The sequence below is a fragment of the Pocillopora damicornis genome, chromosome 6 (genome assembly GCF_964200805.1).
Source record: "Pocillopora damicornis chromosome 6, jaPocDami1.2, whole genome shotgun sequence".
Lineage (NCBI taxonomy): Eukaryota > Metazoa > Cnidaria > Anthozoa > Scleractinia > Pocilloporidae > Pocillopora > Pocillopora damicornis.
In genome coordinates, this window is record NC_142675.1 from 11,837,772 (window position 1) to 11,865,080 (window position 27,309).

The window sequence follows — 27,309 nt, forward strand, 5'->3', positions numbered from 1 at the left end:
TTGACTTCATGAAATTTATTGACTACATCTGTTGTTCTGTAGTAACTGTGAAACATAAATGTCTCTTAAATATAGAAGGAGCCATTTTAATAAATTCAGCTGTATTACTTTCTTTTCAGGTGAGGCTGCCTGGCTCAGATCAGTCCTCAGAGATAAATTACGATCTACAAAACTAATCAAGATAAACACACATGGGATTGCTAGCTATTATTTCAGACGCTCCTTGCGAGGCATCATCATGCAGACAGATTCGTTTCAGAAATTTTCAGACCTTACATTAAAAGCCACTTTCATAATTTTTTTTGGAAAAGAACTTAAGACCAATTTGATCGAGTGTCAGCACCAAGGTCGAGTTACATTACTTGTAAAAAGAAGAAACAGGCAAAGAACAATTTTAAAGACAAAACTTCCTCTAAGTCTTCAAAACAAGATCTTTCAAGTGATTTTTGAAAAACGCTCTTTTTAACCATTAGTAACATTTCATTTCTTCGTTTCGACTTTCTTGCGAACAGTTATAAGAATTAGCTTAACCGCTAAATAAACACTGGCGTCTCCGACCCAGTGACCATTTTAGGCTGACATGTTGATTGCGAGGTGTTCAAACAGTTGACCTTCAAAAGCCTGAGTACGTTTACCCAACTATTCTACTAGATCTTCAACTCTTGCGTCCAAATTCTTGTCCTACATTTTCATGCCAATCAGCCTCTGCAGAGGAAAAATAGATTTTAACAGAAGTGTTAAGACTATTTTGCCTCCTTTACGCTAAGAGCAGTCACCGAATGCGCTATCAGCGTGCAGGGCCAATTACACACGGATTTAGTGTAATTATCAAAGGGTTAACAATTCCTTAATCGAATCCAAGTTTTACGTTCATCCGATCCCCTTATCAAATAAGATTAAAGGGCTATTGCTGACATATACTGATACTCTTATCAGTGAAAAATTACATCAAAAACAATCCCGAGAGAGATTTTTGTTAACAATGCTGGTCGTGGAACCTTAGTGATATAACAGAAAAGAGGACATCTGAATGAGATAACGTTGATTTAAAGGAAATTGGTAACTTGCCACGTCCATCACAAGTCTTACCTCGAGCAGGGTTCCCATGTCTTCAAGCTCTTTTCAATTCAGTGAATGTTTGTCTCGCATCCGGGTCATTTTGCCAGCATCTCATCATTATCTGGTAGCTAATATCGATCTACACATACAATGAGCACCATTATGACAGCGAGATGCATATAATGTTTCTTTCAATGAGCATAAAAAAGGAAAGAGAGGGACAAGTGCCAAATCCATGTGCTGTGTTTTAGGCATTCGGAATCCATGCTGAAGCAAGTTTACAATTTTCCTGTCATCAAAACGTGGATTCGTTGAACTACCTGAAAAAGAACTAATGTGCATCTTAGTGCAACAGGATATAAACCTCAACTCAGTACCTTCTTCATCTGCAACAGAATGCAAATTCTTTTCTCCACCCGAATGGATTCCTTTCATCAATTCTAAAGCATGAGTTTGAAGAATAGTACAAGAAACGTACTCCAGCCTAAAGTAAACCACTATCACAGTCTGATCAAATTTCATCAAGTGTTAACTATGGTGAAAATCTCGTCAAAGACTACTCCATAATTCCAGCTGACAAAGCAAAAATAGGTTATGGTAGCGGGCCCATAGAATCAATTACCAATATGTTAAAATATAACAATATATGAAATAAAAATCAATATCTTCTTTGGAAAAGCTTCAAAATTACAACTTGGCCATGCAATTGTTATTAACTGTAAAATAATTAATAATCTACTGTCACCAAGAGAAATGAAAAATTTCACTTACACGCCAGTGTTTGTGGTACAGGTGCCGTACAACAACGCCTCCTAAGCTTCCTCTTTACAGAGGGATGGTCCAGCCCTTTATTAGGAAGCTAAACTGGATGTAAACGTTTTCATTAGGCAGTAAATCAGACATATTTTTGATGGCGGTAGATTTCAAAGTAATGGTACGTCATCTTTCATCGCAAAAGATCAGAAGAGGAAGACTTTTTTTTTAAATCTTAGCCACTGGCAATAATCGGATTACCTTTACCTATCTTTCATAGATATTCTCTTGCTGGACGTCTCTAGCCATTCCAAAGTCTGTCACTTTGCATGTTTCTTTTTACGTACCGCGAGGTCTCGGTGGATGATCGAACGGAAAGCTGAGACAAAACACGGCTGACTCATTCAAATGAAACATATTCCATAGATACCAAGCAACACTACTAACGCTTTCTTATGGTCACGTGATCACTAAAAGCTTCCCAGGAGCATGTGAATGGACGTAGAGGCACCTACTCAGCACCTGGAACTGCATTTTGCGCTTTAATATGATCTCTGTTGGCGTCCCTGAGATCCTTGTACTCTGCAAGAACCTGGGTGAGTCTGCTTGAACCAAGCTGGCTTGGTTCTACATCTCTTAATAGCACTTTATTCAATTAACTTGAGATGCCTGTTTAAGTATAAATACATAATAAACTGGAAAAAGTAAGATTTTGTACTTAATTTCATCGCCATAAACGCGTGCTGACGTATGAACTGAGGTAAGTACTGTAAATTGACGAAGAACGTTTATGTTGTTGTTCCAACATACCATAGGTCGGGGTAGACTCTTACCCTCTCTTTCGTTTAGCACCCGATTATAAAAATAACCTGACCAAAAGCGTCATTTCCAACGATTTATTCTATCTTCACGTATTCCAAGGCAGAAACAAATGTTTTCATCAATACTCTAAGTAGACTATCATGCTTTTTTCATTTGAGTCGTTACTTTTTGACGAAAACCATTCGGCGGAAAGTAATGAGAAGTGTAACTTGAAAGCAAATTTTTCTGGTAGCAGCAGGGGTTGTATTTACTGATGTTTTTGATTGAGCAGAAGGGTTATGATGTTACTTACTTCCATATGAACTGGCAGGCGTATAGATGGGGCTCCGGCAGTTATTCCTCCAATATCAGGTCATCTTCACTGAGACTGAATTCTCCATGCGTCCCATCTTTTGTCAGTTATTATCGGTTTTTGCATAATATCGTCATTTTTTGGTATTTCGCAGATCAATCAGTATGTACTCCCACTTTCAGCTTTGACAAACAGTTGATCTTCTCACCACTAGCAAATATCACGATATTTTGCACAACCTTGTTCAGTTATCTGTTAGTCATTTATCTCATCCGCATTTCAGAGATAAGATAGAATGTAATTTCACGTAACTTTTGACCAAAGTCAAAAATAAATACGTGGCAATTTAAAATGCTGCTTTGCTATGTAGTTGTTATAGACGTTAACAAGAATCAGCAAAGTTCTTCCATATCTGGCTTTACCTTTGACCCACGTCAAAAGTAATGTCACACACTTTCCACATTTAAAATCGCCCATGACTAGCATAGAATACAGAGTCAAAGGCGTAAAATTTTTGATATCGTTCAAGATGCTCATCAAAAATTGATATCAAATCTGAACAACATATTTGACCTTACCTTTGACAAGGATCAAATATGCAGGAGATCTAAATTTTCCGCAAACTCGAAAAAGAAACCATCCGGTGAACGAGGTTGATGGCTCTGACCGCGTACATGTAATATTAATAATTGGGGATCGAGCATATTGGGCCAGAAATAAAAGCTTGGGAGTGTGAATACTTTTTGAATAATGAAAGCATGATTTCGCATGTAGTTACCCTCAAATGTAGTGATATTTGATAGAGGTTGTAAGGTGCTCTCAACAAGCGTTCCACGTACCTTTTTCTTTGTCTATCCCGGATACTGAAAAAAGGAAAGCAAAATAGTAATAAAATAAAATAAAGATTGAGAAACATAATGAAAACAAAAATTTATGGGGAACAAGGTTACCAGGCTGGACAATAACAACGTTGACCAGCACTGACCTTCAACTTTGGCCAGCTTGATTAGAGACGTTTTCCCTCTCACTAAATCGATTTTGTTTCGTTTGGTTAAAATTAATTATCTCATTTCGTATACATGCTGTACAATGGAAGGGAGCTTTATTAGATAGAAAACGGGGATTCTGGCGCATTTTTGAAAACAACCTAGATTTTAAAGGCAACTCATGAATTTGACCTTGAATTATTCACAGGTGAATAATACTCACACCCTCTTCACAACTCACGAGTGAGATCTGAAGAGGGTGTGAATATTATAATCTCAAATGACCCTCTCGAACGATTCTCCTGAACGATTCTCTTGAATGATCCTCTTGTCACGTAATCGGGTGTTGATGGTTTGGGAGACGATTTTTCAAATATCATCGTTGTATCTTCTTGCAAAAAAATCATGCTGTGCCTAGATTTATTCTTCTGTCAAAACAGTGTCATTGAGAGCAGTCCTTCACGAAAACGATCTCGAACTATTTTTGTGTAATATCCCCATACGAATTCCGCATCTGTTGAAAGAGTTGCTGAAAAGTTGATAAGTTTTTCACCATTGAACAAGAAAGAAGAAGCACTGACGCTTGAATCTTTTTCAATTTCTTTCAACCAAATACAAATGATAATTCTCTATCTCTCAGGAACTGTTGGGTATTTTTTTATCTTCTCTTTTTTGTCTCTCTGTTTTTGCTCCACCAATCGTTAACCGATCTTTTTCTCTAGGCAGAGAAATTGACGAGATTCCATTTCCAATCAGAGTATCTCACTTGACTGAGACCTAAGACCTAAGACCGCTTCATGATCTTGAGAGAAGAAGTTTGTGTCACGCTTTATGGCTTCACCGAAGAAAACAAACCAGTGAAAAGATTGACAACCTCTCTGTTCGCTGCGTGAGACAGCGCGATCATACATCATTAATGAATGAGTTGCCAGTAATAGGATCCTTGTGTTTGCGCAAAGATTTCTGAGATCGCCATGGGACAAACATTGCAACTCGCCAGAAGGAAATATATGGCGAAAGGTTGTTTCGACGACCAAAAAAAAAAATGGAGAGAGATAAACGCTTCTTCCCCGAAGTTTTATCACAAATGATTAATAATGATGTTGATGCGTGGGAAGGGAAATTTTTTATAAGAATCCCCACGAAATACGTCATAAAATATACCGATAAACGTCTCTCCTTACGCAAGATCTATTGTGAAATCGTCATCGCGTAATGGTCTCGACATATTACATGATTAGCTATAAATCGCCAGGAAATAACGCATTTAAGACTTTTCGGTTGTATTTATGTATGTACTGCCTCATTAAAGGAGAGAATTCGTTCCTCTCTGAAAGGATGAAAAAAGCGATGAAAATCAAGTAGAAATCCCTAGGTCAAGTGGTAGATTGTTGGAGAAAAATCCAAAGGTTTTTTAGCTGCAACTTGTGTCCTCGAACTCTTTGGAGGATCTTATCAGCAACAGCAAGATAACGGGAACTCCGGCCGAAACTGTGAACATCAATTCAGTTGTGCATCGTTCCTTAGCGACCTATTTATACCTAATTTTAGCCGATTACGCTGGTTCATTTTCACTGATCACAAAAAAGAAGTTATGTAAGTGTTTAATCACTTTAATGTACCACGATAATATTTAATGCTGAAGCACACCATTTCAATCTCCAGCTGCCTCGAGGTAGCTGTTTTAGCGCTCTTTTGTATTACCAAGCCGAGAAAAAAGCTAGAAGTAGACTTTACAGATGTCAAAAAAAAAAACTTAAAAGGCTTTGTTGAGTTAATTCTTGGTGATATGTGGCTAACATTTCTGAATTTCGAAGAAAACCTTGCGCATGGAGAAAATTCAAGCTGTAGATTTTACTGCATAGTTCATGGTTGTTCAAACAAAAAATTACGCTTCCCTTGTGTCAACATCACCAAAATCTATTTCTGATAAAAAAAAAGCGGCGAAAAGCGATAACCTCTCCCCAAAATCGTTTTCTTTAACGTCCGAACAAACTTCCGCCATACATTTCCTTCTAGCCAGTTGCAATGTTTGCCCCGTGGCGATCCTAGAAATCTTTGCGCAAACACAAGGATCCGATTACTGGCAACTCATTTATTAGCCAAAAGTGAATTTGCCGACAATGGGTCACTTCTGAGTTCTCGCGGTTCAATAAACTGGTGTCGAAATTATGGCGCGAAGAGGAGGTTACGTGCGAAGTTGCTCTCATCGGTATGAAGAATAAAGTGCCTTGGTGGTAAAAATGAGAGAAAAGTTCTCGGAATTCAGTGTGGGAGAGTAAAAATTTTTCTGTGGGAGAGAGGCGTCAACTAAGTGATGGTGGCAAAGGAAAGAAAAAAGCAGTTAATTTAAGTGTGAGAAGATAAAGCTAAAGTGTTGCAGAGGTCTCTTTCCAGATTCAGATTAGCATGTGTCAGTAAACTACTTAAAACTATCTGTGTGTGCCAGCCGATGACTAAGATCTCGGTTAATGGATATGCTATATCCTTGCAGTAGGCACAAAAATATCAACTGCGATGCAAGTGAAATTTTTCTCATTGATTCAGGTTTTTATAAGCGAAGAATTCACCCGTAAAAACCTCAATGGTGATGACACGGAGAGTGCTAGAGAACTTAATAAAGAAAAGGACAAACTGTTGAAAGAGGAAAATGAGATTCATTTGAACATACTTCCTTCTGTCTTGACTTGCTGGATATTTGCTTTCTCTTGTTTTAGGCTCTCACCAAGCTCATTAGATGCAGTAATGGCAAACTGATATACCTTTCCTCTCTCCAACGATATTTTCAATTCTCTCACAGAAACATCTCTGATTCTCCTTATTTCTGTCCACTGTCCCACTTTTCCATCAGTCACTACTCTTTGGTACACTGTATACATGGTGATAACTTTTCGATTACTTTCTGGCTCCTTCCACTTTAGGGTAATTGTATCGTTTTTTGTTTTACCTGGCAGTTTGTCTATTTCGACCACACCAGGGGCTCCTAGATTGATGTCAACAACATGAACAGCATCAAATTTCTAATAATTATTCAACTTCTTGTCAGAAACCTGGTCACAACCATTATCAGTGATTAAATAATCTGTAACTTGGTCGAGGATCTTTTAGGGGATACTTTTTAAACGAAAGTACATAGCAAGCAAGATTAAGTTAAGTATTGAGATGAATTCAAAATAATTTGAAAGGACAAAAAGTGATAATGAAAAGCCTGAAATAATGGTTGGTTGTAGCCTAAAACATTTACAAAGTGAAGCGGAATGATACACTGATCTCTACTGGCATTTAATTGCTACTTACATATGATCAAATGAAGGACCGATGCATAGATGACGTCGCAATTCGCCACTCATTTGTGTTACGTAATTACGGAAAGGAACTAACTATTTTCTGTTTTTCAAAGTTTGACATCGCGCATGACTTGGTACATTCACCGTCAAAAGGGACAGTTGGTTTAAGAAAATATATGACTTTTAAAAACACGTTTCGACAGTTCTGTCATCTTCAGTTCTGTTTTATACAAATTACAAAGTTGAATTTACAATGTATAACAAAATGCTGATTGGACAAAACAAACGATAGAAACAGAACAATACATGCAATTACATGGTAAGTTTCAAATTAACAAGACAAAGTTGATGATTTAGTGTAGTTTGCCCTCTCTGAAAGTGAATAGCTTCTTTGATTTGGTTGGATAGTTTTGGAAGCGTGATCTAAGCGTGATCTAAGATGCTAAAACACTCATCAGAATATAGAGTACGACATTGTTGAGAATTTTGTAAATTTCTGAAAATGTGAGAGGTTCTATCACAGACCAAGTGCTCACGCACACGTGTGGATAAATGCCAAGAGGTTTAGCCGACATAACAGGCATTACAACTTGAAAACCACACACGTACGGAGCCCACGAGGGATAGGGTCTTTCACAACAAACATATTACCAATTTAAAAAATTAAAAAGCCAACTTTATAACTATGTTATCACAATAACGCTCGGCAAAGTGGCGAGACCTTTTTTGCGTGAAAGCAGAAAAAGGGCCAATGTAAGGTAATTTGAAATAAAAGGTCAGCGTGGTGTCTGAAACGGAAACCGTTAAGTTTTTTTTCATCTCACCTACTTTCACCTGAGGTTTATTTATTATAAGGCTTCTTCAAACGTGGGTACCTCTCCAATAACCATTAGAAAGGAAAAGAAACTGGCCACTAAGGAGGGGACAAACACTTATAATGCGGCGAGCATTTAATATTGTTAAAACTGGGAAAAATCTAAGTTAGCAAAAAAATAATTGGTGTAAAGTGCTCAGTCACGACATCACTTGTGATTCCTCACCTTCAAATAAAGTTCTAATCCTCCTTACAGTGGGATCTCCCTCGAATACAAAATTTCTGGAAAACAGTTTCACCGTGTAGTTGGTATTTTTCTCCAAACCACGAAACGAATAACTTGTTGTCCCAGAATCGGTGATATAAACCTTTTGCATCTCAGTTTCACCCTTTTGTAAGATCAGTTGGTATCCTGTAATTGGACTTCCTCCATCATCAGCTGGTGCATTCCATCGTATTGTTATAGCAGTTGCTTGAATGACTGATTCTGATGAGTTGATGGATGCTTTCCCTGGTTTCTCTACATAGTGCCATAAAAAAGGGATCATTTTGAGCAAAAAAAAAAACAAAAAAAAAAAGCAAGGAGAAATTTTTTTGGTGATTACCTCAAAGCGAGTTTCGTCACAATACTTAAGATGAACGCAAGTACTTGTATTATTAAAGTTTAATGAATATACATGTAGCTGCCGGATAAATTAGCCAAGAGCCCATAAGAAAAGAAAAAATTTAGAGTCCATGCTTGAGGAAGTTTCCTATGGATACTAGCATGGGAGGATGTCGTCAATCTACCTGATGTTCAACACTCTTTTGTAAGGTGTTTAATGCTACCAAAGGGCAAGGCGTCGACAGCTTTTACTTCTAATACACTACAAACAGTGGTAATGAGTAAAGGCAAAATAAAATGCTGACCTTATATGTAATTTTTCTTTTATCACAATACACTGATCTTTTATACTTACTTATCTGATTTATCTTTATCAATTTCTCGTCAGATGGAATAAGTCCATTGGCAGCAATGCACTTGTAATGACCAAAATCTTGATCACCCCTGAGTGGCACTTGTGCTTTGTTTTCTCTGGCTCTGACTCTGTTTATTTCACTTCCTTCAGGTTTGTACCAAGAGAGTGTTGGTGTAGGAACACCATCAGAAAGACACTTCAAAGTCACTGTCTGGCCAATCCAAGACTTCTTAAATGACGTGGTGATATTTTGAATTGTGGGCGGGTCTAAGAATAAATGAAAATGTTATAAGCAATCTAACAAGTAATTGGTGATACTTCGAACAAATGAAAACATTAACGAGCTTTATCATTCCACAACTGTGTCATTGACAGCAAAATATGCCACAGTATTACACTTTACAACAAGGCAAAAATACGTAGTAACATATTGGTCGGACTGTACGATCCAAACTTTGATTTTTTTTGTTTTGTTTTTTAAATTTGACTTTTAAAGAAGCGAACTTTTAAGCAGGAAAGAACGTAAAGAACACTTTAATGGTTTAGTCCTAGTTGTTTTCGTCGTTGAAGTACACCGTATGCGATTGCTACGATGCACAGATTAGGCCATAGGATGTAATTCACATACTAAAATTAAAATACTAAAAACTGAAAATAATAGTGGAATGAAAAATCCCTTATTCGATGGTTTAACATATAATGGGAGCAAAAAATTTTTGGTCGCTGCTCGTATTTTTTCCTCGCCTCTTCAAGGCTAGGAGAAATTACTTTGCAACTAGATAGAATAAGGTGTATTAATTTTTTTCTCAGAGGGCACAGTAACGAATCCTGCAATCTAATGGGTACTTAGCGCGGTCCGTATTTTCCTATCTCTACCCACTGCCACGCCAACACTTTCGTAAGTCGTAGAGTAATTTGTTCCTTCGTTGCCATTCTTTATAAATAAATTTCGTTTTGCCGGCTTGGCATTATTTTCAAGGAAAAACGTGGGTCACGGCCTCAAACTGATAAATGACTTATTAATGCTCTCTCTCTCTCTCTCTCTCTCTCTCTCTCTCTCTCTCTCTCTCTCTCTCTCTCTCTCTCTCTCTCTCCATAGGTATCGTCTGGCACTTTTGTAACTTTTGCCTCCTTTTGCAATAATTTGTCCATTTTTACGTGGTAACGCACAACATGTTGTCAGTGGAAGCCTCTCACAATGAACCCCTTGCACACCAACATTAAACAAATAACTTTAAAATCAGAGAGATTGAGATGCTTTATTGTGGCAAGGAGGTTACAAAAGTTCCCTACACCGTGGTAAGCACTTTTTAAAAAGCTTTCAGATCGATTTCTGTACGAAGTTGTAGCTATTACCTTACCATTTATATGCCACACGATTCTCTCAATTACCACAGTAATTTGAATTCGAGATATTGCGGCCCAGAAAATTTTATCGTGTATGTATATGACTTTTCATGTCCATGAAAAGAATCACGATTCGGAAATAGCCCGTTTTTTGCATCGCCAGTTTGAAAAATAGATTGAGTCACTTTGAATCAACCAGCATCCACGAAATTTGAAAGGAAGTTTTACACGTCTTTTCTAAATCTGATAAAGAAAACGAGAAGTGAATTGGATGTTTTCTGATTTTTTGGTGAATTTTTTAAGTTACCCATGTCTCAAAACCGGTAAGGTTACAAAAAGTCCCTATTTGCTAGAAGTTCCAACAAGTGATTTCGGGTTAATTTTGTTAGAGATTGGAAAAAAAAGGTCAACCAATCTAGACATTACTGCAGTAGAAATAAGTGATAAAAATTTCAGGTCTTTCCTATCAAACGCAAGGGAACCAGCACTGAGAAAAGGGTTTATGCAACCTTGCCGCATATTGCGTTATCGGGGATAGGGATATATTGGCTTTACAGTTGAATGTGTGACTCAATGCATTGGTGAATGATCATGAAAGGTATACTGGGAAACGCTTCACATGCAAGAACGTTGCTTGTATGGTTTCCTACATACCGGAAAGGTATCCAAAATGAGTGTTGTTAATTTAAATAGTGTGAGCGTTTATAGATTGATCACACCGTTTGTCAAACAACTACCCAAAGGATCCAGAAGAAACTAAGGCTCAAATTTAATCATGAATATCCTCAAAAACAACGGGAATGGGATGGACGCAATTAATTCCATTAAAAGACAAAGACAGTAACTAAAAGGCACTGCGATTAGTAGCGCAAAATATGATGCACCACGCCTGTAAGTCTAATTGTCTCAGGACCGCTCATAGTTGCCTTTTGCGTACATCTCGTGAACATCTCAGGAAATTGTTTTTGAATGGTTGGCCGGCCATTTCATCTCTGTTTTTATTTCAATTGTTCTTTTTGAGAGGAATCTTCAGAATTTTATTTAATTTTAGTGTCTACCGAGGAATATCCAGTAAGATTTTGGTTAAGATGGAAAGGGAGCGGCTAAATAAATGCTAACGCCCCCCTTTTCCTCTTGAACAATTTACACAAGTCATAGGTTATTAGTATTACTCATTCAGGGCTATACTAAGAAACCATCTACTTTTCAATGGGTTTTAGTATTATTTTTTGGTGACTTCATTTTATCATTCTCGGTTATTTTTAATTTTTCGAGTAGCTCAAAAAGCGCGCTAGTTCAGCTCGAAAGCACGCTCGCACTTGTATACTGCACTGCACTGCACTACACTACACTACACTATGCAATTAATTTGAATCACTTTTGGTTATTTTTTTCACCTCAGCATTCTTAAAAAATGAACAAAGACAATATATATTTGCTCTTAATTGCTGAAGAATCAAGTCGCACATCTCATACATGCACTTTTACCGAGAGTGGCTCTGTAACAGTTGCTGTGTAAGTACAGGGTTAATCGAAACTCGAAACACTGTTGAACAGACTGCTCACTTCAGTTAACTAGACCCTGTGAGCAGGGTAACTGGGATACCTGGATGGTACTGGATCCGTGGAATCAAGTGTAATGATACTACGGGTGTCAGACTAGTATACTGAAATAGTGAGCTCAAGTCTGGCCAAGGGCATACACCTGTCTCAAAACATAGGCATGCTATGCATGCAAGAGTTATTTTTTGTAGGGTGGGTGGATTACTTGAAACATTGTAAGTGGTCTACATTCTTACAAAAGGAAAGAAGATTGTTAACGCGGGAAAGAATGAAAATGTCGAATTACCTCACACACAGGTATTTGCTCCAGATGATCGTAATCCAATTACGTTGAAATACAAAACGACTGACAAAATAGTTTTATGGGCAAAAATCTCTTAATTTAATATTTTAACTTTAATCTTTATTACGCTATGCATAGATTTTGTTTCATTTCTAAATATTCCGAAAAAAGGATGATTTTATAAAAGAAATGCATAGTTATGCTTCCAACGTTAGCTTTAATCGTAACTCGTCGAAAAAAAGCTGGACTTAATGAAATGGATTTAAAGAAACAGGAAGTGCCCGCGATATATATCAGAAGTTACCCTATCAGCGCGTGTGCAGTTTACACTACCAGCAGCTCGATAAGATCAAACGAAGCACATGAATCAGTTAACCGATTCATTACTACCACTGCTAACAAGCAAAGGCGAGTGGTTTTAACATTTTTAGTTAAGAGTAAGCCTGTCCAGATTGTGCTAGTACTTTGCAGCAAACTTGTTCCGGCCAAAAGATACTCATAAGAGATAATCGCAATAAGTAAAAAATACATTTGTACCAAATCTGAAAGGTTTTCAAAATTAATTGTTTCTATGCAGAGGAAAATTGGCGCGTATTCGCTTGTTTGTTACAAAGTTTTTCACATTCCCAAAAGTTGCAAAAAGTTGCCACGCACAATGTGAATAGGCCCAAGTAAGAAGGCATTTAGGGGTTACCGCGAACTACACCTCTCCTTGGCTGACTGTACCTCGATTTGTTGTAAAATTATTCTATGGCAAGTTATTTGCAACAAGTGTATCTTGTTCACGTTCGGTTGAGTTAATAAAGAGGTTAAGCATGACGTTTACGGCAAACAGCAAAAATGAAACTTTTCCCGTCTGTCTTCAGCTGTCTGTACAGTAGAGTGAAAATATTTGTATTTGCGCTGAATAGTAGACGACATTTTTCATCTTTTTTTTTTGTGTGATTTATTTAAGGATTAGAAGAAAAGAATAAAAAATCAGCGGTAATCTTTGCCGTTTGCCGTCTGCCGTAACCGTCATGCTTAAACTCACTAAGACACGTTTCGTTGAGTTAATATTAAAGACAGAGGTAATAGAATGTTTTTCAATACTTTTTCAGCAAAAAACTGAGGTAATTACAGCAGCCAATGGTAGTTTACTTGAACAGCGCAATGAACCAATATTGAGCAGTTAGGACCAAGCGCAAAAGAAATCATTCTAGCTTTGTAACAGAGATTTTTTTCCTTAAATAAATTAGCGCGCGGTTTTTATTTCAAACAACATCAACTCAAAGGAGCATCAATAACTTTTGAAGTTGACAGCTCTATTGCTTATGATTCTGACCCATTAATTTAGGTGTATGTGAGATTGTTTGTTGTTTTAGCAAAACGTTGCAGTTGTCGAGACATACCCAGAAAGCCGCTTCTGTACGAATTGTTCTTTTTTTTTGCGTGGGTGACGCAATGTTTGGAAAATGTTTTCTCTTATGGCAAAACTGCACTCGGGTGATATGACGACACTCCATTTAGAGTAATTTTTAGCTGATTCTTAACACACATTGGTGGCGCGATATTTCCAAAAATCATATCATCTTTACAAGCCAAAAAATAAATTTTTCTAGCTGAGGCTTTAAGGGTTACCTTTAAGGGAATACCTTTAGGGGAAATGTATGGCACTTCATGTACGTTGCGTTTATTACTCCTCTTTTCACGGTATGTCTTGCCAACAATTTGACTTGAGAAAGTGCAATCACATTTATTGCTACAAAGATTGTAGGCTTTAACTTTACTTGTATCCAGTAAGCTCGGATAGCCAGTACGCTCGACTTTGAAGATTTCCATTTACGTGTATTTTCTTTAAACAGAGGGCAGAATATGGGCAACTAAACAAGCCCGTAAGTTTATCACATCCCATCAGCATCAATAAGCTATTTACTTTGTTGTAGTTGATTCCCTATGAAATAAAGGAATATGTTCGTTCCAGTTATGTTAGCAAGAGTAACCAAATTGCATCCGCATCAATAAGCTCTTTACTTTGTTGTAGTTGATTTCCCATGAAATAATGGAATATGTTAGTTCCAGTTATGTTAACAAGAGTAACTAAATTGCACGTTGTTCTTTTAAAAATTGCTGAGCAGCACAGGCAATAATAAAATTACTTAAAATTTAATTTGTGTTTGCGCCGAATTTCGTTTTCCCTTGGATCATCCCCTTTGCTTGCGTTTGTGCTTACGCTTGTGCTTGCGTCGCTAGTAAAACCAGGCTTAAATGACCCTAGTCAGCCTCCGCCATTTTCGATGCCATCGAAATTATTGATATTACACGGTGAAGCAAAATCTTACTGCTTTACTGTCAGTTGTGTTCCTGAAAGTATGTTTAATTATCTCTAGTAGTTTCACAGTGATTTCCTTCATTTCGACATGCTCCGAATAAAATATAATAGCCAAACTCTCACATGGAAACAAAAGCAAAGGTGTGCCTGACTAGGGTCCTTTAAAAAAAAACGGGAACAAAAGAATCAGTTTGAGGTGGCAAAATGGTCACAGTTACAAAAGTGCCAGTTTGTTACAAAAGTGCCCTATACTGTTACAAAAGTGCCCTACTGTCACAAAAGTGCCCTATCGAATGTTACAAAAGTGCCCCAATTAGGTTACAAAAGTGCCTTGGGTTACAAAAGTTCCCTACCTTGGTTACAAAAGTTCCCTATCAGGTTACAAAAGTTCCCTTTTTTGGTTACAAAAGTGCCCATTCCTATGGCTCTCTCTCTCTCTCTCTCTCTCTCTCTCTCTCTCTCTCTCTCTCTCTCTCTCTCTCTCTCTCTCTCTCTCTCTCTCTCTCTCTCTCTCTCTCTCTCTCTCTCTCTCTCTCTCTCTCTCTCTCTCTCTCTCTCTCTCTCTCTCTCCCCCAAATCGCTTTAAACGCCAGCAAAATCATAGTTTAAAATTTAATTTTTGGTAGAAAAATTTTCATTAAATGTGTTGACTCGCGGCCTAAAAATCGTTCGTAATTAATTTCAATCCTTCACAGAAAGAGACTCTGAAAGTTGACACGCAATTTGTTTAAAATTGAACTAATCAATTACAGGACTTACACTGATTCGATAGCGAAGCGTAGCTTATGCTTATAGAAAAATAGTACTAATAACAGTGTCCCATCAAGCCGGAAAATTTGATCGTAGAGTAAGGTATGACCAGCCATAACGTAAGGAAGGGAAACACAGAAGGTAATGCGCACGTGCGATCGAGTGCGTAACTTAGAAAATCCCATTTAATTGGATTCGTGTGCACTACAAAACTCAAGTAAAAATTAGGTTAATTTAGTATTATCAACTGAGTTGATAATGTAAATTGGCCACCGTAAAGAGTTAAAAAGCTGACGATTCGGGCATTAACTCTTCAGTAGAGCGACGATGCAAACAAACTCGCGAGTTTCATGGATTTAGTTCTACTTTAAAAAGAGTGAACTGCATTGTTTGGACATGGTAATTTTTCATCGATATATTTTATGCTTTCTACTGGACGATTCGTTCAAACTACAGGAAATGCTTTGTCTCACAGAACATGGTACCACTTCCTCAATAAAATAAAGCAGAAGCATATTCAGCATCCTTCAAGTTGTATATTATTTTGATAGTTTCTGTCATTTCGTTGTAGTCATTTCGGTCATTTCAGTATGGTCGCTAGGTTCGTTTCGTTTTTATCGTTTCGGTGGTTTCGCTTGATTAGTTTCGTTTTTTTCGTTACGGTCGTTTCATTTTGCTCGTTTCGCTTGTTCCACTTCAGTCGTTTCGTTTAGCTGTTTCGGGATTTAATACATGTCAACTTGAAGGATGTATTGTCGTTTGGGTAAAATTTCTTATACGGCCGTCTATTGCACCCAGTTCACATGGGGAAACAATTGCATATATAATTCCTATTGTAGCTTTGTTCAGAGGCGGAAACATCAAGGTAATATGCCTCTGCTTTATTTTACTGTAATGTGTGAAGTTTTTATATGAAATAATTCATATTTGTACTGCGGTTTCATGTAATGTGTTTCTTTTTATTTAAGATTTAACATTTAGTTTCACCCCTAAACTGCTTTCAAATAATTAAATTTTATGTTTTAATTCATGTGTGAGAAGATAAAACTGAAGTGTCGCAGAATTCTCTCCAGAAATTGAAGTCAGGTGAGCAGGTGTCAGTAATTTCGTATGATTCTCTCGAGTCTGTATTTTTTTTATTGCTTCGGTTTTTTAACAAAGCCTCTTCTATATCTCTGCGTGCCAGGCAATGATTAAAATCTCAGTGGAGAGATGGGTCATATTTTCGCATTTTTTAATTCTAACTTTAAGTTTTCTGGTGTTTATTGTTTGAAAATTCATAAATGGTATGGCTTTTTTAACCTTTTAAAGAGGTATTACATATTTCTACATTTAAAACCTAAATTAAGAGGTTAGTTTTATTTCGATAATTTTGAAACTTTATTCTACACAAGAGCACTTGATTGCCTTGATGCTTGACATGCTTCACTCATACATGTCAGTTTTGTATGCCTATTATTATAGAGATGTATTTCAAAAAACTGTTTGGTATTGCTATTGTTCTCTGTGGATCTTTGTAGCCGACAAATCCACTGAACTTCAAATTTTGTGTACACGAAGCGTCCTCCTAGGTGGAATAATAGAATGTTGTTTACCAGGCAATTGCACTTACTGCAGTGATATATTTAAGCAACACTCAGCATGTATAAAACTGAATACATAACATCTGTCATGATTGTGACATTTTATTTGCCCCGGCCTCACATTTCTTGGTAACACTATATTTAAGACTGTTAGGAAAGCAAACATACAAATGAACAGAAGACAGTGAAAGAAGGGAAACTATTAACTTCACCACTCGATTAAAAAAAGATCACAGAATACTTAAGAAGGGAGACTAGAATGGTGCGGGTTAATTTCATCCAATGCCTTTCATGTTTTTAAATTAAATTTAATTAGTTGTAGGGTTTCCTACAATGTGGCAAATTGCCAGTGTGGTCTTCAAGACATCTGAGAATAAAATCAGTGATTCTTCTCAGTTGTCAGCTTGTAAAAGATAGATACTAAAAAAAGCCGGCCACAAGAAAAAGTACACACCATCAAAAAATCATAGGATTTGGGGAGAATTGGACTCTACATTCAAACTTGTTGAGATTAAATCTGTTCATATCACATATAAGGTTTGTTTACATCGAGAGGTAATTATAATAACAGCTTCATGTATGTTTTTAATGTAAAATATAATTTTCAATCACTTTATTCCTTTCTCTTAAACACAATTTATTTCTTTAGAGCACAATTTGGTGTTTTTATATGTGACAGGATGGTCCAGCTGTAAAAGGCCCCTAAAAGGAGTGAACTTGACTGTAACAATTACGTGACTAATTTGGAAACTTGAGCACTTGGTAAATACACCTTGGCTTGTAATTCTAATGATTACAGTTTGCTGAGGTGATTTATATGTCAGTTCCCATGCAGGAATGTACCTTCCATATGACCTTTGCAATCATATACTATGAGATAACTGAAAAAATGCATTTGTGCTTTTTTAACTACTTCAAGTACAGACATCACCTACTGGTTTCCTGTAAACATGAATGTATGGGAGAAGTTAAGGCAGTACAGTACTGTAGTTGACCTATCATTGCAAGGATGCTTAATTAGGGTTGAATGGTTTCGACACCTTTCAGCTTTCAAACTTTCAACTTTGTATAAATTGTAACAGTTTACCAGATTTATTATTTGTACCTAGCCCCAGAAACTTGTAACAAGGTAAGTCTGGTATCTAACTTGTTTAATCCTTTGTTAAGAATGGTGTGATTTTATAATTTTCCTGTAGGGTATCACATTGTAACATGTAATGTAATTTGGATGGCATCAAATAGTCAGGCTCAAGCTTTTAGTTGTGCATGGCCTTTTTTCCAAATGCTGATAACTCAACTATGCATTAATGATTTGAGGAATTAGTCATAATATGTGTGACTTTAATAGGGCAGGGATCTGGAAAAACAAGTATTCTCCTAAAAATAGGACTGAAATCAATGGGCACCCCCCCTTTTAATTCATGTTTTTCTTTGACCTGCCTCCTACCCTCAATGTTTAGGGGTACATGAGTGTAAACTACCTTTTTTGTATTTTGTCCTCGGCAAGAGTATACATGCTTTAATGTAACTTCAACTTTAGAGGTTAAAAAATTAAAATGTGAGAATTGTGCAGACCATACTTTTTATCCTTCTCTGGATATTTCCTCTTATAACATAGTCATCATCAGCCTCATTCTCTCCCACTACCCACTGAGCTTTTGGATAGATGATATATAACCTCCATATTTTTTACGTGAAAGAAGAAAAGCCTGCCCTCTTACAGCCAGAAAATCTTCTGTGCCCGCAATAAATATATTACAAGATTGACACTTGGTTCATGCCTTGCCAGAGCTCAGCTAGTAGGTAAACGCCCTGCGGTTGGAGGGTGGTTGAAAGTCCAAATTAGCAGGCCTAGGAGGGGCTGCAAAAACCAGATGACTAGGTTTCAATTTCCACCTTGACAAGCCAGCCTGGCTAAAGAAAATCAGGGGGCTTAAAGTCAAGGCTACTGCTAACATGCAGCCCAGCCACCACTACCTTCTAGGGTGGGATGCAAAGGTCTCTGAGTGGAAAGCTCAGGGGGGTGGGGAGGGTTGTTTTTGACTAATCAATTATGGGGGATATTAAATTTGCTTTTTTAGTTGAGTTCTTATGAGGCTGGATTTGTTTTGGCTTTGTCCATTCAGAGTTAGAAGCCGTGCTTTGTGGCAACCCTCCTAATGGACCAGATCGTTTTGTCTGGGGGTGGGGAAATTTTCAAATTTTAAGGGTTTTTTTTTCTTGGACTGTGACTTGAGTTTGTTGTTGTATGGAAATGTTTTGGTGAATTTATACATTATATATAAATAGGCTGTTACTTGGTGTAGAAGACACAGCATACGTCACACTATTGTTTTCATTGTTTTCTTATTCCTGGTTGTGATGAGATTCTATTGTGACGAATAGTGTCTTCTACATCAATTAAGATCCTATAAATAAACCCGTTTTCTAAAACTTTGCTATTTGAAAACATATACAATTTTTCTTTCTTATCAAAAAGTTGATGCACCATATGCATGTATAATTCACATTAAGAGAACTTTAATTTTTTCTATAGTACAAAGGTAAAACAGTGACTTGACATCAGCCATTGTGCAGTACCTTTATCCTCATAATTTTTTCTGTCACCACCTTTTTATTGGGACAAAGGGTGTGTTTATTTCTCAGAATTCTTCAATTGCAACGTTTTGAAAATGGGTGTATTTATGTACAGTCAAACCTGCATTGAGTAGTCACCCTCAGAAGATGGGGTTCCACAGAATAAGGGTTATATTAAAATGATGAAAAATGTCATTTTATGCTATAGTTGATTTTATGTACAAAAACTCCTTAAAAATACTACTAACATTAGTTTTGGGAGAGAAAAATGGATTTAATTTTACTAAAAAAATCATTCTTAGTTTTAATTGAGTGGTTCTGCCTTACATGTGACCATTCATTACAAGTGGAAGACAATACAAACAGGCTGTTGTCACTCACTCAAAGGTGACCATGACAACTTAATTGAGGTGACCGCTAAAAAGAGGTGAACATTACAGAGATTAAGGACAAAAAATTGGGACTTTGACAACTGACCACTAAATACAGGGCGACCGCTTAATATGCTGCTGCTTAATATAGGTTCGACTGTATCATAGATTCAGCAGCGGTGGCAGCTGTTTATGACACACTGAAAAAAACTTACATTGCACTGTGACATAAGCTCTTACTGTCTTTTCCTGTTTCCCTCCATTGCTTGCAATGCAAACATATTCTCCCGCATCGTTCTTGTTACTGCTGGTGATGTTCAACTGTTTGGTGTGGGACAAATGAATCCCAGACTTTTCCCATCTTATCTTAGGCTCAGGAACACCCGAGGCATCACAACTCAAAAACAGAGGACTTGACGTATTAACTGTTACATTCTGTGGTACTTCTGTAAACTGGACAGGAACTAGGTGAGAAGAGAACAACAAAATTTTCACACCATAACATTAGAGTGTGATTTGGTTCAAATCAACCACTTCATACGCTATAGAAATAAGATTATAAAATGTAGCATATAATTAAAAGAATAACCAAAAAAAGCAAACTAACTTTCACTTTCTCAGCTGATCAAAATCTGCATCAGTATTAAAATACTCTACTAAAAAGCATAAGTTTACAGTTTGTGGTGCCTCGCACAAAAGCAAACGATGAGTTAAACCAATATCCACATTAACACCACATGAACAATTGAGCATTGGGGTAAATATTTGCAATTTTAACTATTGCTTTAAAATAGCTAGTAAATGATGCATTGAGAATTGAAAAGCTGGTTTGGGAATCCCAATTGGGAAAAAAACACCAAATGATTGTAATATTTAATAAAACCTCTTATCTCTTCCCTTTCATTAATAATGTTGTTATTATCATATAGTTTTCATTTTTCAAGAAAAGGTGAAAAGCTTTAGGAATTATCCTTTCAGTTGCTTTTGAGAAAAGAAAAATATGGACAACTTGTCAAAGTTATTTAGAAAGTTATTTACAAAAACATATTTTTGAACTGAATTCTTTAGCCCGCCAAAGTGTAAGTAGCCAATTTTAATGTCTCCCTTAATGACTCAGAAGGGCTCTTTTGCAGCAAAATATCCTGGTTCTTGAATTATATTAGCAGAAGCATCTGATTTAAGTTGCATGAGGTAATCTTTGCTACCTGTCTGCATGTAGAACTAGACTGAGTGGGGGAAGATAAAAAGGAGAGGAGTACTAAGATGAAAGTAAAAAAGAAGCCTGGTACTAAGCACAAGAAATGAAAGAAATTTGATGAAAATTTTTAAATAAAAAAACCTGAGAGATAAGTTGCAAAGCAACTGCAGACAAACCTGTAATATTGTCACTCACAGGAAATGGCTTGATGACCCCTTAATAATACGACATTAGGTCACACTATGTAACTGTGTCTGTTGAAGCTAGGTGTTACGCTTCCAAGAAAAGCTGTGAAATATTTACTGGGTAGATTGATGCCCCCTTAATTAATTCTTTTTAGATAGAAAATTATAGTTAGCGTTTCAGTTCAGGATAAGATCCCGTGTGATCAAGATCGTTTTGAAAAGGAGACAAGTTAGACAGTAATCCTCAGTAAAGTAATCAAGACCCGCGAGCGTTGGTAAGCAATAACTTGTTAAATTGTGATTATATTACCTAGCTCATAGCTGTTACTCAAAGAGAAACTTATTGCTCATTTTTTACCTTTCTTTTGGTTCTTTTAATTATCACATGCTCGTCTCCAAAATCCAGATCATTCTAAAGCTATGATCACAATACTTAGTTTCTTCTCATTATGATTTCAGTTGACTGCTTCGATATAAGAATGCCCCAAAGATCAAATAGGAAGGCATACAGAGAGAAAAGATCCTCTATTGGTTTGGTGTTTATCGCATGCGTGTGTATCAACCCAGGCATTGAAAAGCAACATTTTCACATTACAAGACTTTTACCGCAAGGAAATTGATTTACCATGGGAAAATTTGCCTGAATTCATTTGTGGTTAATTTGTCTTGGTTTCAATCCCATCAAAACAACTCTTGTCACTGGTGTCAGGGTTAATAACTTACAAGACACTAATAACAGCAAAACGTTTTTGGCATGCAAATCAAATCATACACATGCTTGTAACTCCATGACATCATATATTTTTTATCTCTTTCAGTTTAATCTTTTACTAATTTTTTTCAATAAGCACAGTGATCAAGAGTTATTCTTCTACAATGTTTGACTGTCACCATGCACAATGATGACCATAAGCGATATCCCTTGCCAACAGTATTGTCATCTTTTCTTGGATTGCTTGGGCCAGGTCTTTGTGTATGACTCGTTTGTAAGTCGAGGGTGATTTTTAGGGCTGATCTTTCGGTCATAAAAGGTTGACTTAAACATGAGTAAATAGGGTAAATTTTAGGTTAAAGGCTATTTTTAGTTTTAATTGAGTGGTTCTGTTGTAAGTGATCGTTCAACACGGAGGTGAAAATTACTGAAAACTACTGTAATTATGGGGAACAAATTTTGGGACTTTGACAAGCAGCCACTCAATATGGTGCGACTTAATACAGGTTCGACTGTAATTGGAATATTGAAAAATCCTCACAAGGCTTTGAAGACCAAACCTCAGGATTGAAATTGAGCAGGAGTTTTACTTGTGTGATCATGTTTGTTACCTTATTAATTAGCTCAAAGATTAGATCAAGCTAAAACAGAATAATTTTAGCCAGATAATACATTCAATTACCTTTCCATCAGTGGATACTTTATGGTGGTTATGTATCAAAAGTGCTTTAACGCTTTTGCTAGCAAAGAACATCAAAAATCGAAAACCCTCCTAAAGTCTTAATCACACACCTTTCTCTGCACTAGAGACAGTGTTTTCATGCATTTAAATTTTCCTATTACCCACACTACATAAGGAGGAAACTGTTGTGAAGGCTCTCTTAAGGGTAAAGCCACAACATCACTTTTCATGACAACACTTTTTTTGTTTGCAGTGTGCATTGAAGTTATTTCCTTTCAGAATTGTTGAAACTCAATAGCATCACTTGCCCATTCTCACAAATTAATACTACCCCCCGTGATGAAACAACAATTCATAGTACGATAAAAATCTTACCTTTCACAATTAATTGCACCATATCCAACACATCTGGAGCCAAAGGGTTATTTGGGAGAAATATGAAGACGAAAACCTGGTTATCAACCTCTTTAATAGGATTTAGAGTGAACTTGACTTGACCGGGTGACTTTTGATTCCAGCTGCCAAAACAACGGCCATTATACTGAGGTACATTTGGGATGAGATGCCCATTTCTATCAAGGACAAATAGAGTGACATTTAGGGCATTTCTTTCCCCGTATTTCGTTCCCCATTCAACACGGCGTAAGTCACCAGTGTAGTTCCACGAGAAGTCAAAAGAGGAACCAAGTTTTACAGTCCTATTGCTTCCACTGTAGGATGATTCTAGTTGTACCTGACCCGCTGTTAATAAAGAAATAAGACATCAGGTCAAAAACTGCCAACCTTACAGAAGATTTATTTCTGCTCAAAAGATTTTAAAATTTAACAATTTCTGCTATGACTTAATTTCATTCTACACTCCAAATAAAACAGTTTTCAGATCAATGAAATAATATAACCAATGGTTTAATGATGCAGTCAATGACAATGGAAAGCACAGGATTCTACTGCATACTGATTACACATTATCATCTATAGAAGAAAGGTCAAGAGCACTATTAAGGGGAAATAACCTGAAAATACACTGTATGCCATAAGGTTATTGGTAGGCACAAGTTGTCTAGGAGTACGTGTACTTTTGACACATGTTAAAACCTGTTATAGATAAGGATTCAGTTGCAAACTTTAGACTGCTGATAGATTTATGATTTGCAAGGAAGATGTCCCTTTCTCCATCTAAGAGTATAATAATTTTTGGTAAGCCATTAAGCTGTGAAAATTTGGTTTATCACATGACCGTACAACTGCCTGCATACAAGGTGCTACTTATAACATAGCTAGTAAATTTGTCTAATCAAATTCAATTGGGCGAGCGTGCTTCATATTCCTATTGTGCACGCTCATGACGTCAGCAAACAAATCCCTCGCGAAAAAAATTTTTCCATCGGGTTGAAAATGTTATAAAACAATTGGTTCATACATCAGCTGTGCGTTCATCGAGATATGAAGCACTTGGGAAGTTTGGAGAGCACTCAAGAAGCTAGAGTTGCTCTCGGCTACGCCTCGAGCAACTCTTACGCATCTTTCGTGCTCTCCAAACTTCCCGCGTGCTTCATATCTCGATGAACGCACGCTGACGTATGAACCAATTGTTAATTTTAGCATGCGTAGACAACTTCAATGGGGGCACACCTACATTATAACATTGCTCAAGGCTAAAAAGCACACTCTAATTTAAACGTAACTCTTTGTGACCAGGCTCATAAAATGCATGACATTTTTGTCATAGTTTTAGAGTTACATCTGCAGAAACATTTCCTATTGATAATTAAATCATCCCACACACAGGATTTGCATCATAAATTTCCTTTATGTCACACTATCACACCTAGCTTCAAAATCATGAGAATTTCTTGCTATTGTTTTATTCCTTATAAAAGAAGTACAGTAAGTTAGTTTAATGCAGTACTTCAGAGTGTCAAGACCTGCACTAACAAGCTCAGGACCTCTTGGTCACAAAAATTAACTCCATTCTAACTGCAAGTTGGTGACCTATGTGGTTGAGGATTTGGTATGTCATATTTGACCTTGTTATTATGTCTTAGAGTTTAGGTTCAGGAATAATACAGTTCATATGTACTTATCTCAATCCAATTGTCTAGTCTTTGCTCAAATCCTTAGTTGATTCATGTTCAAAATGTGTCTAGAGTGTAGTCAGCTTTCAGAACATTGTGTTAATCTGTACCTTTCATTAACTAGAAATATTATGCAATACTGTGGTAGACTGATTTCATTGGTGAAATCAGATATTTTATTGTAGTTTTCATTGTTTAGTTCATCAATAATGACAGATGTTGTCCTGTCACAGAATATGTTGCCAGTTTTCCTAGTTTTGTGTAAAAGGGAAAATATGAAAATGCTATTGAGATTGGTTTTATTTAATATTATGTTGTTTTGAGCTATTGTTTTATCAGTATTTACTTGTTTTCAGTTATTTCATGTTCAGTTCTAAGAATAGCTCACTATTCAAGAGTTGTATGTTTGGATAAGAGGATTAATATTTTATTAAGTGTCACACAATGATCACTGTTCTGTCATGCAATACTTTGAAATTGCCTTGTTTGTTAAATTTAGTGCATTGTGTTTAGCGGCTATTCGAGATAAGTGGAGGCGCATAATTGCCGCTCAGATCGAAGAGAAACCGGAACCCAAATAGGTCAAATAGGAAAAACCGAAAACCGCATCGGATATCAAATCTGAAAACCGATTAGTATTTTTGTCATTTTGAATTGGTTAGTTCATATTTTCCCTTTGACAATTCAAAACGACAAAAATACTAACGGGATTTCAGATTTGATATCCGATGCAGTTTTCGGTTTTTCCTAATTGACCTATTTGGGTTCCGGTTTCTCTTCGATCTGAGCGGCAGTTATGCGCCTCTACTTACCTCGAATAGCCGCTAAACGCAAATGTTATCGAGAGGAATGCGTGACAAACCAATTCAAATATCGCAGAGATATTAGCCGTACCCTCCCCTTCCCCCAAGGTGGGGGGAGGGGAGGGTACGGCTACTTGTAGGGTACGGCTAAGCACGGAACATTGCCAGAGCTTCTTTATCAACGCCACCTCGAAGTTGGTGACCAAGTTACAGGCCACTCGTGACTGATTGATTCAACATTCCAAATAAAATCTCCAAACTTTTAGGTCTTCGTTCGCAAACGGAAATGTTAGATTAGGGATTTTCATGAAACTTTCCAGAGCTATAACTTTTGCGACTACAAAATGATATAGAGAACTTTTTTGCGAATTTCCTGAATTTAACTAGGTTTCATTACCACCTGCTGAGTCCGCAGAGACCACGCTCGAGGTCCTCGAGAGAGCAACTGTTAATTTAAGCGGATACTAGAAGATAGGAATGCCAAGTCCATGGCATTCATAAATCCTGTAATAAAATTAGTTTAGTTTACCCAGTATGCTCCACTTTTCACCACTGTATCAGATCGATCAGGGTTTTCATAAATGGGATATGAAAATGTATCGGTTTTGACAGTTTTGCATGCGGTTTTTGGTTTTGCTCGAATTTTTTCGGTTTTTCGGTTTTGGATGATTTTTTTCTGCGGTTTTGCGGTTTTTAATGGGCCCCAATGCCCCCCTCTTTCATTGTTAATGTTAAATTCTGAAAGTATGGTATTGTTACGTTTGAAGCATAAAATCCTATGCTCTTGATTTCTATCGCATCACAGTTATTAAGACTTCATTTATCACGTGATTGTAATCCCAGCATCATATCTAATTTTGAAATACAGAAAGTGTTGATGCCACCTAGGAGTTCGGAAACCATTTTGACGAATATCACGTTCAGAAATAAAGGGTCGGCGTTTTCGGTGTCTACGCTTAAAATGACACATGGTGAAAAACACTGTAAAATCCTTTGTACGGGAGAATAAATATCACACTTACCTGACACGTGAAACTTTACCAGCAGGAGAAAGAATAAATAAATTTCATAATCACGGAAAGACACCATCTTATCAGACCTTTGCTGATGCCTCAATGAGGAAGGTTGTGCCAAAATCATACGGAAGTCATTTGAAGGGATAGACGGGAAGGCCCCTCTTCGTTTTGAGACTGGGACCGAGTGTCACGATCATCCTCGTGAAATTGTCGCCCTCAGTCGGCAGAATTGCCTAAACAGCATGGCGGATGGTGCAATTTATGGAGGAAAACTCGATTTATGCTAAACACTTGGGACATTTTCATAAATTGTAAAAACTATCCTCTCGGAGAAATATTCCATTCAGATCTAGAGTTAACTATGCGTGAAACTTGTAATGTGTCGAATGAGAACAATATCGATGGCGCTGACATCGATCACGCCTGCGTTTGAAGCTAAATGAAAGTCACCACGCAAATGAAAAATATCTTGTAACAGACAGTTTTCAATTTATCTTTCTTGTTTATCAACAGTGGATTCTTTCCCAAGGGCTACTAAATATAATCAAGGTAGGGTTCAGTTTATCTACCCTTGTAGGGATGCACGGGAATACTCATGTTCCTGGGGCCGGAAACGGAAGTCATGTGAATCACAAGCGAAATAATTACGCAATCCAGAAGCGCAAATTCATTCAGTACATAGCAAGAAGTGCGTGAAAATCAAATGGAATGCATTTTTAGAGAGTAATTTTCCTCAAGATTCCCTCTATCTTGATATCAGCTTCTTCGTGTGTCTTCGAACCATGTCATCTGAAAACGTCTCTGAGGCTCTTAGTTATGTGCCCGATACAGAATCAGCCGAGAAGCTACTGCACGAACACGATTTGGAAGCAATAACTTGC

The 27,309-nt window shown here is 37.0% G+C and overlaps 1 protein-coding gene across 1 annotated transcript; it reads right to left on the reverse strand.

Annotated features, from left to right (window-relative positions):
- Positions 1 to 26,501, reverse strand: LOC149043987 (protogenin B-like). The gene is made up of 10 exons (XM_089210809.1): positions 26,435 to 26,501; positions 22,910 to 23,275; positions 19,973 to 20,221; positions 8,973 to 9,239; positions 8,240 to 8,533; positions 6,584 to 6,895; positions 2,080 to 3,789; positions 1,831 to 1,923; positions 1,090 to 1,379; positions 1 to 705 (listed from the first exon to the last, which is right to left on the reverse strand). Exons 1-7 carry the CDS (start codon positions 26,499 to 26,501, stop codon positions 3,746 to 3,748), a joined length of 1,599 nt encoding a protein of 532 aa, XP_089066935.1. The 3' UTR covers positions 1 to 705; positions 1,090 to 1,379; positions 1,831 to 1,923; positions 2,080 to 3,745.
- Positions 26,502 to 27,309: the final 808 nt, after the last annotated feature.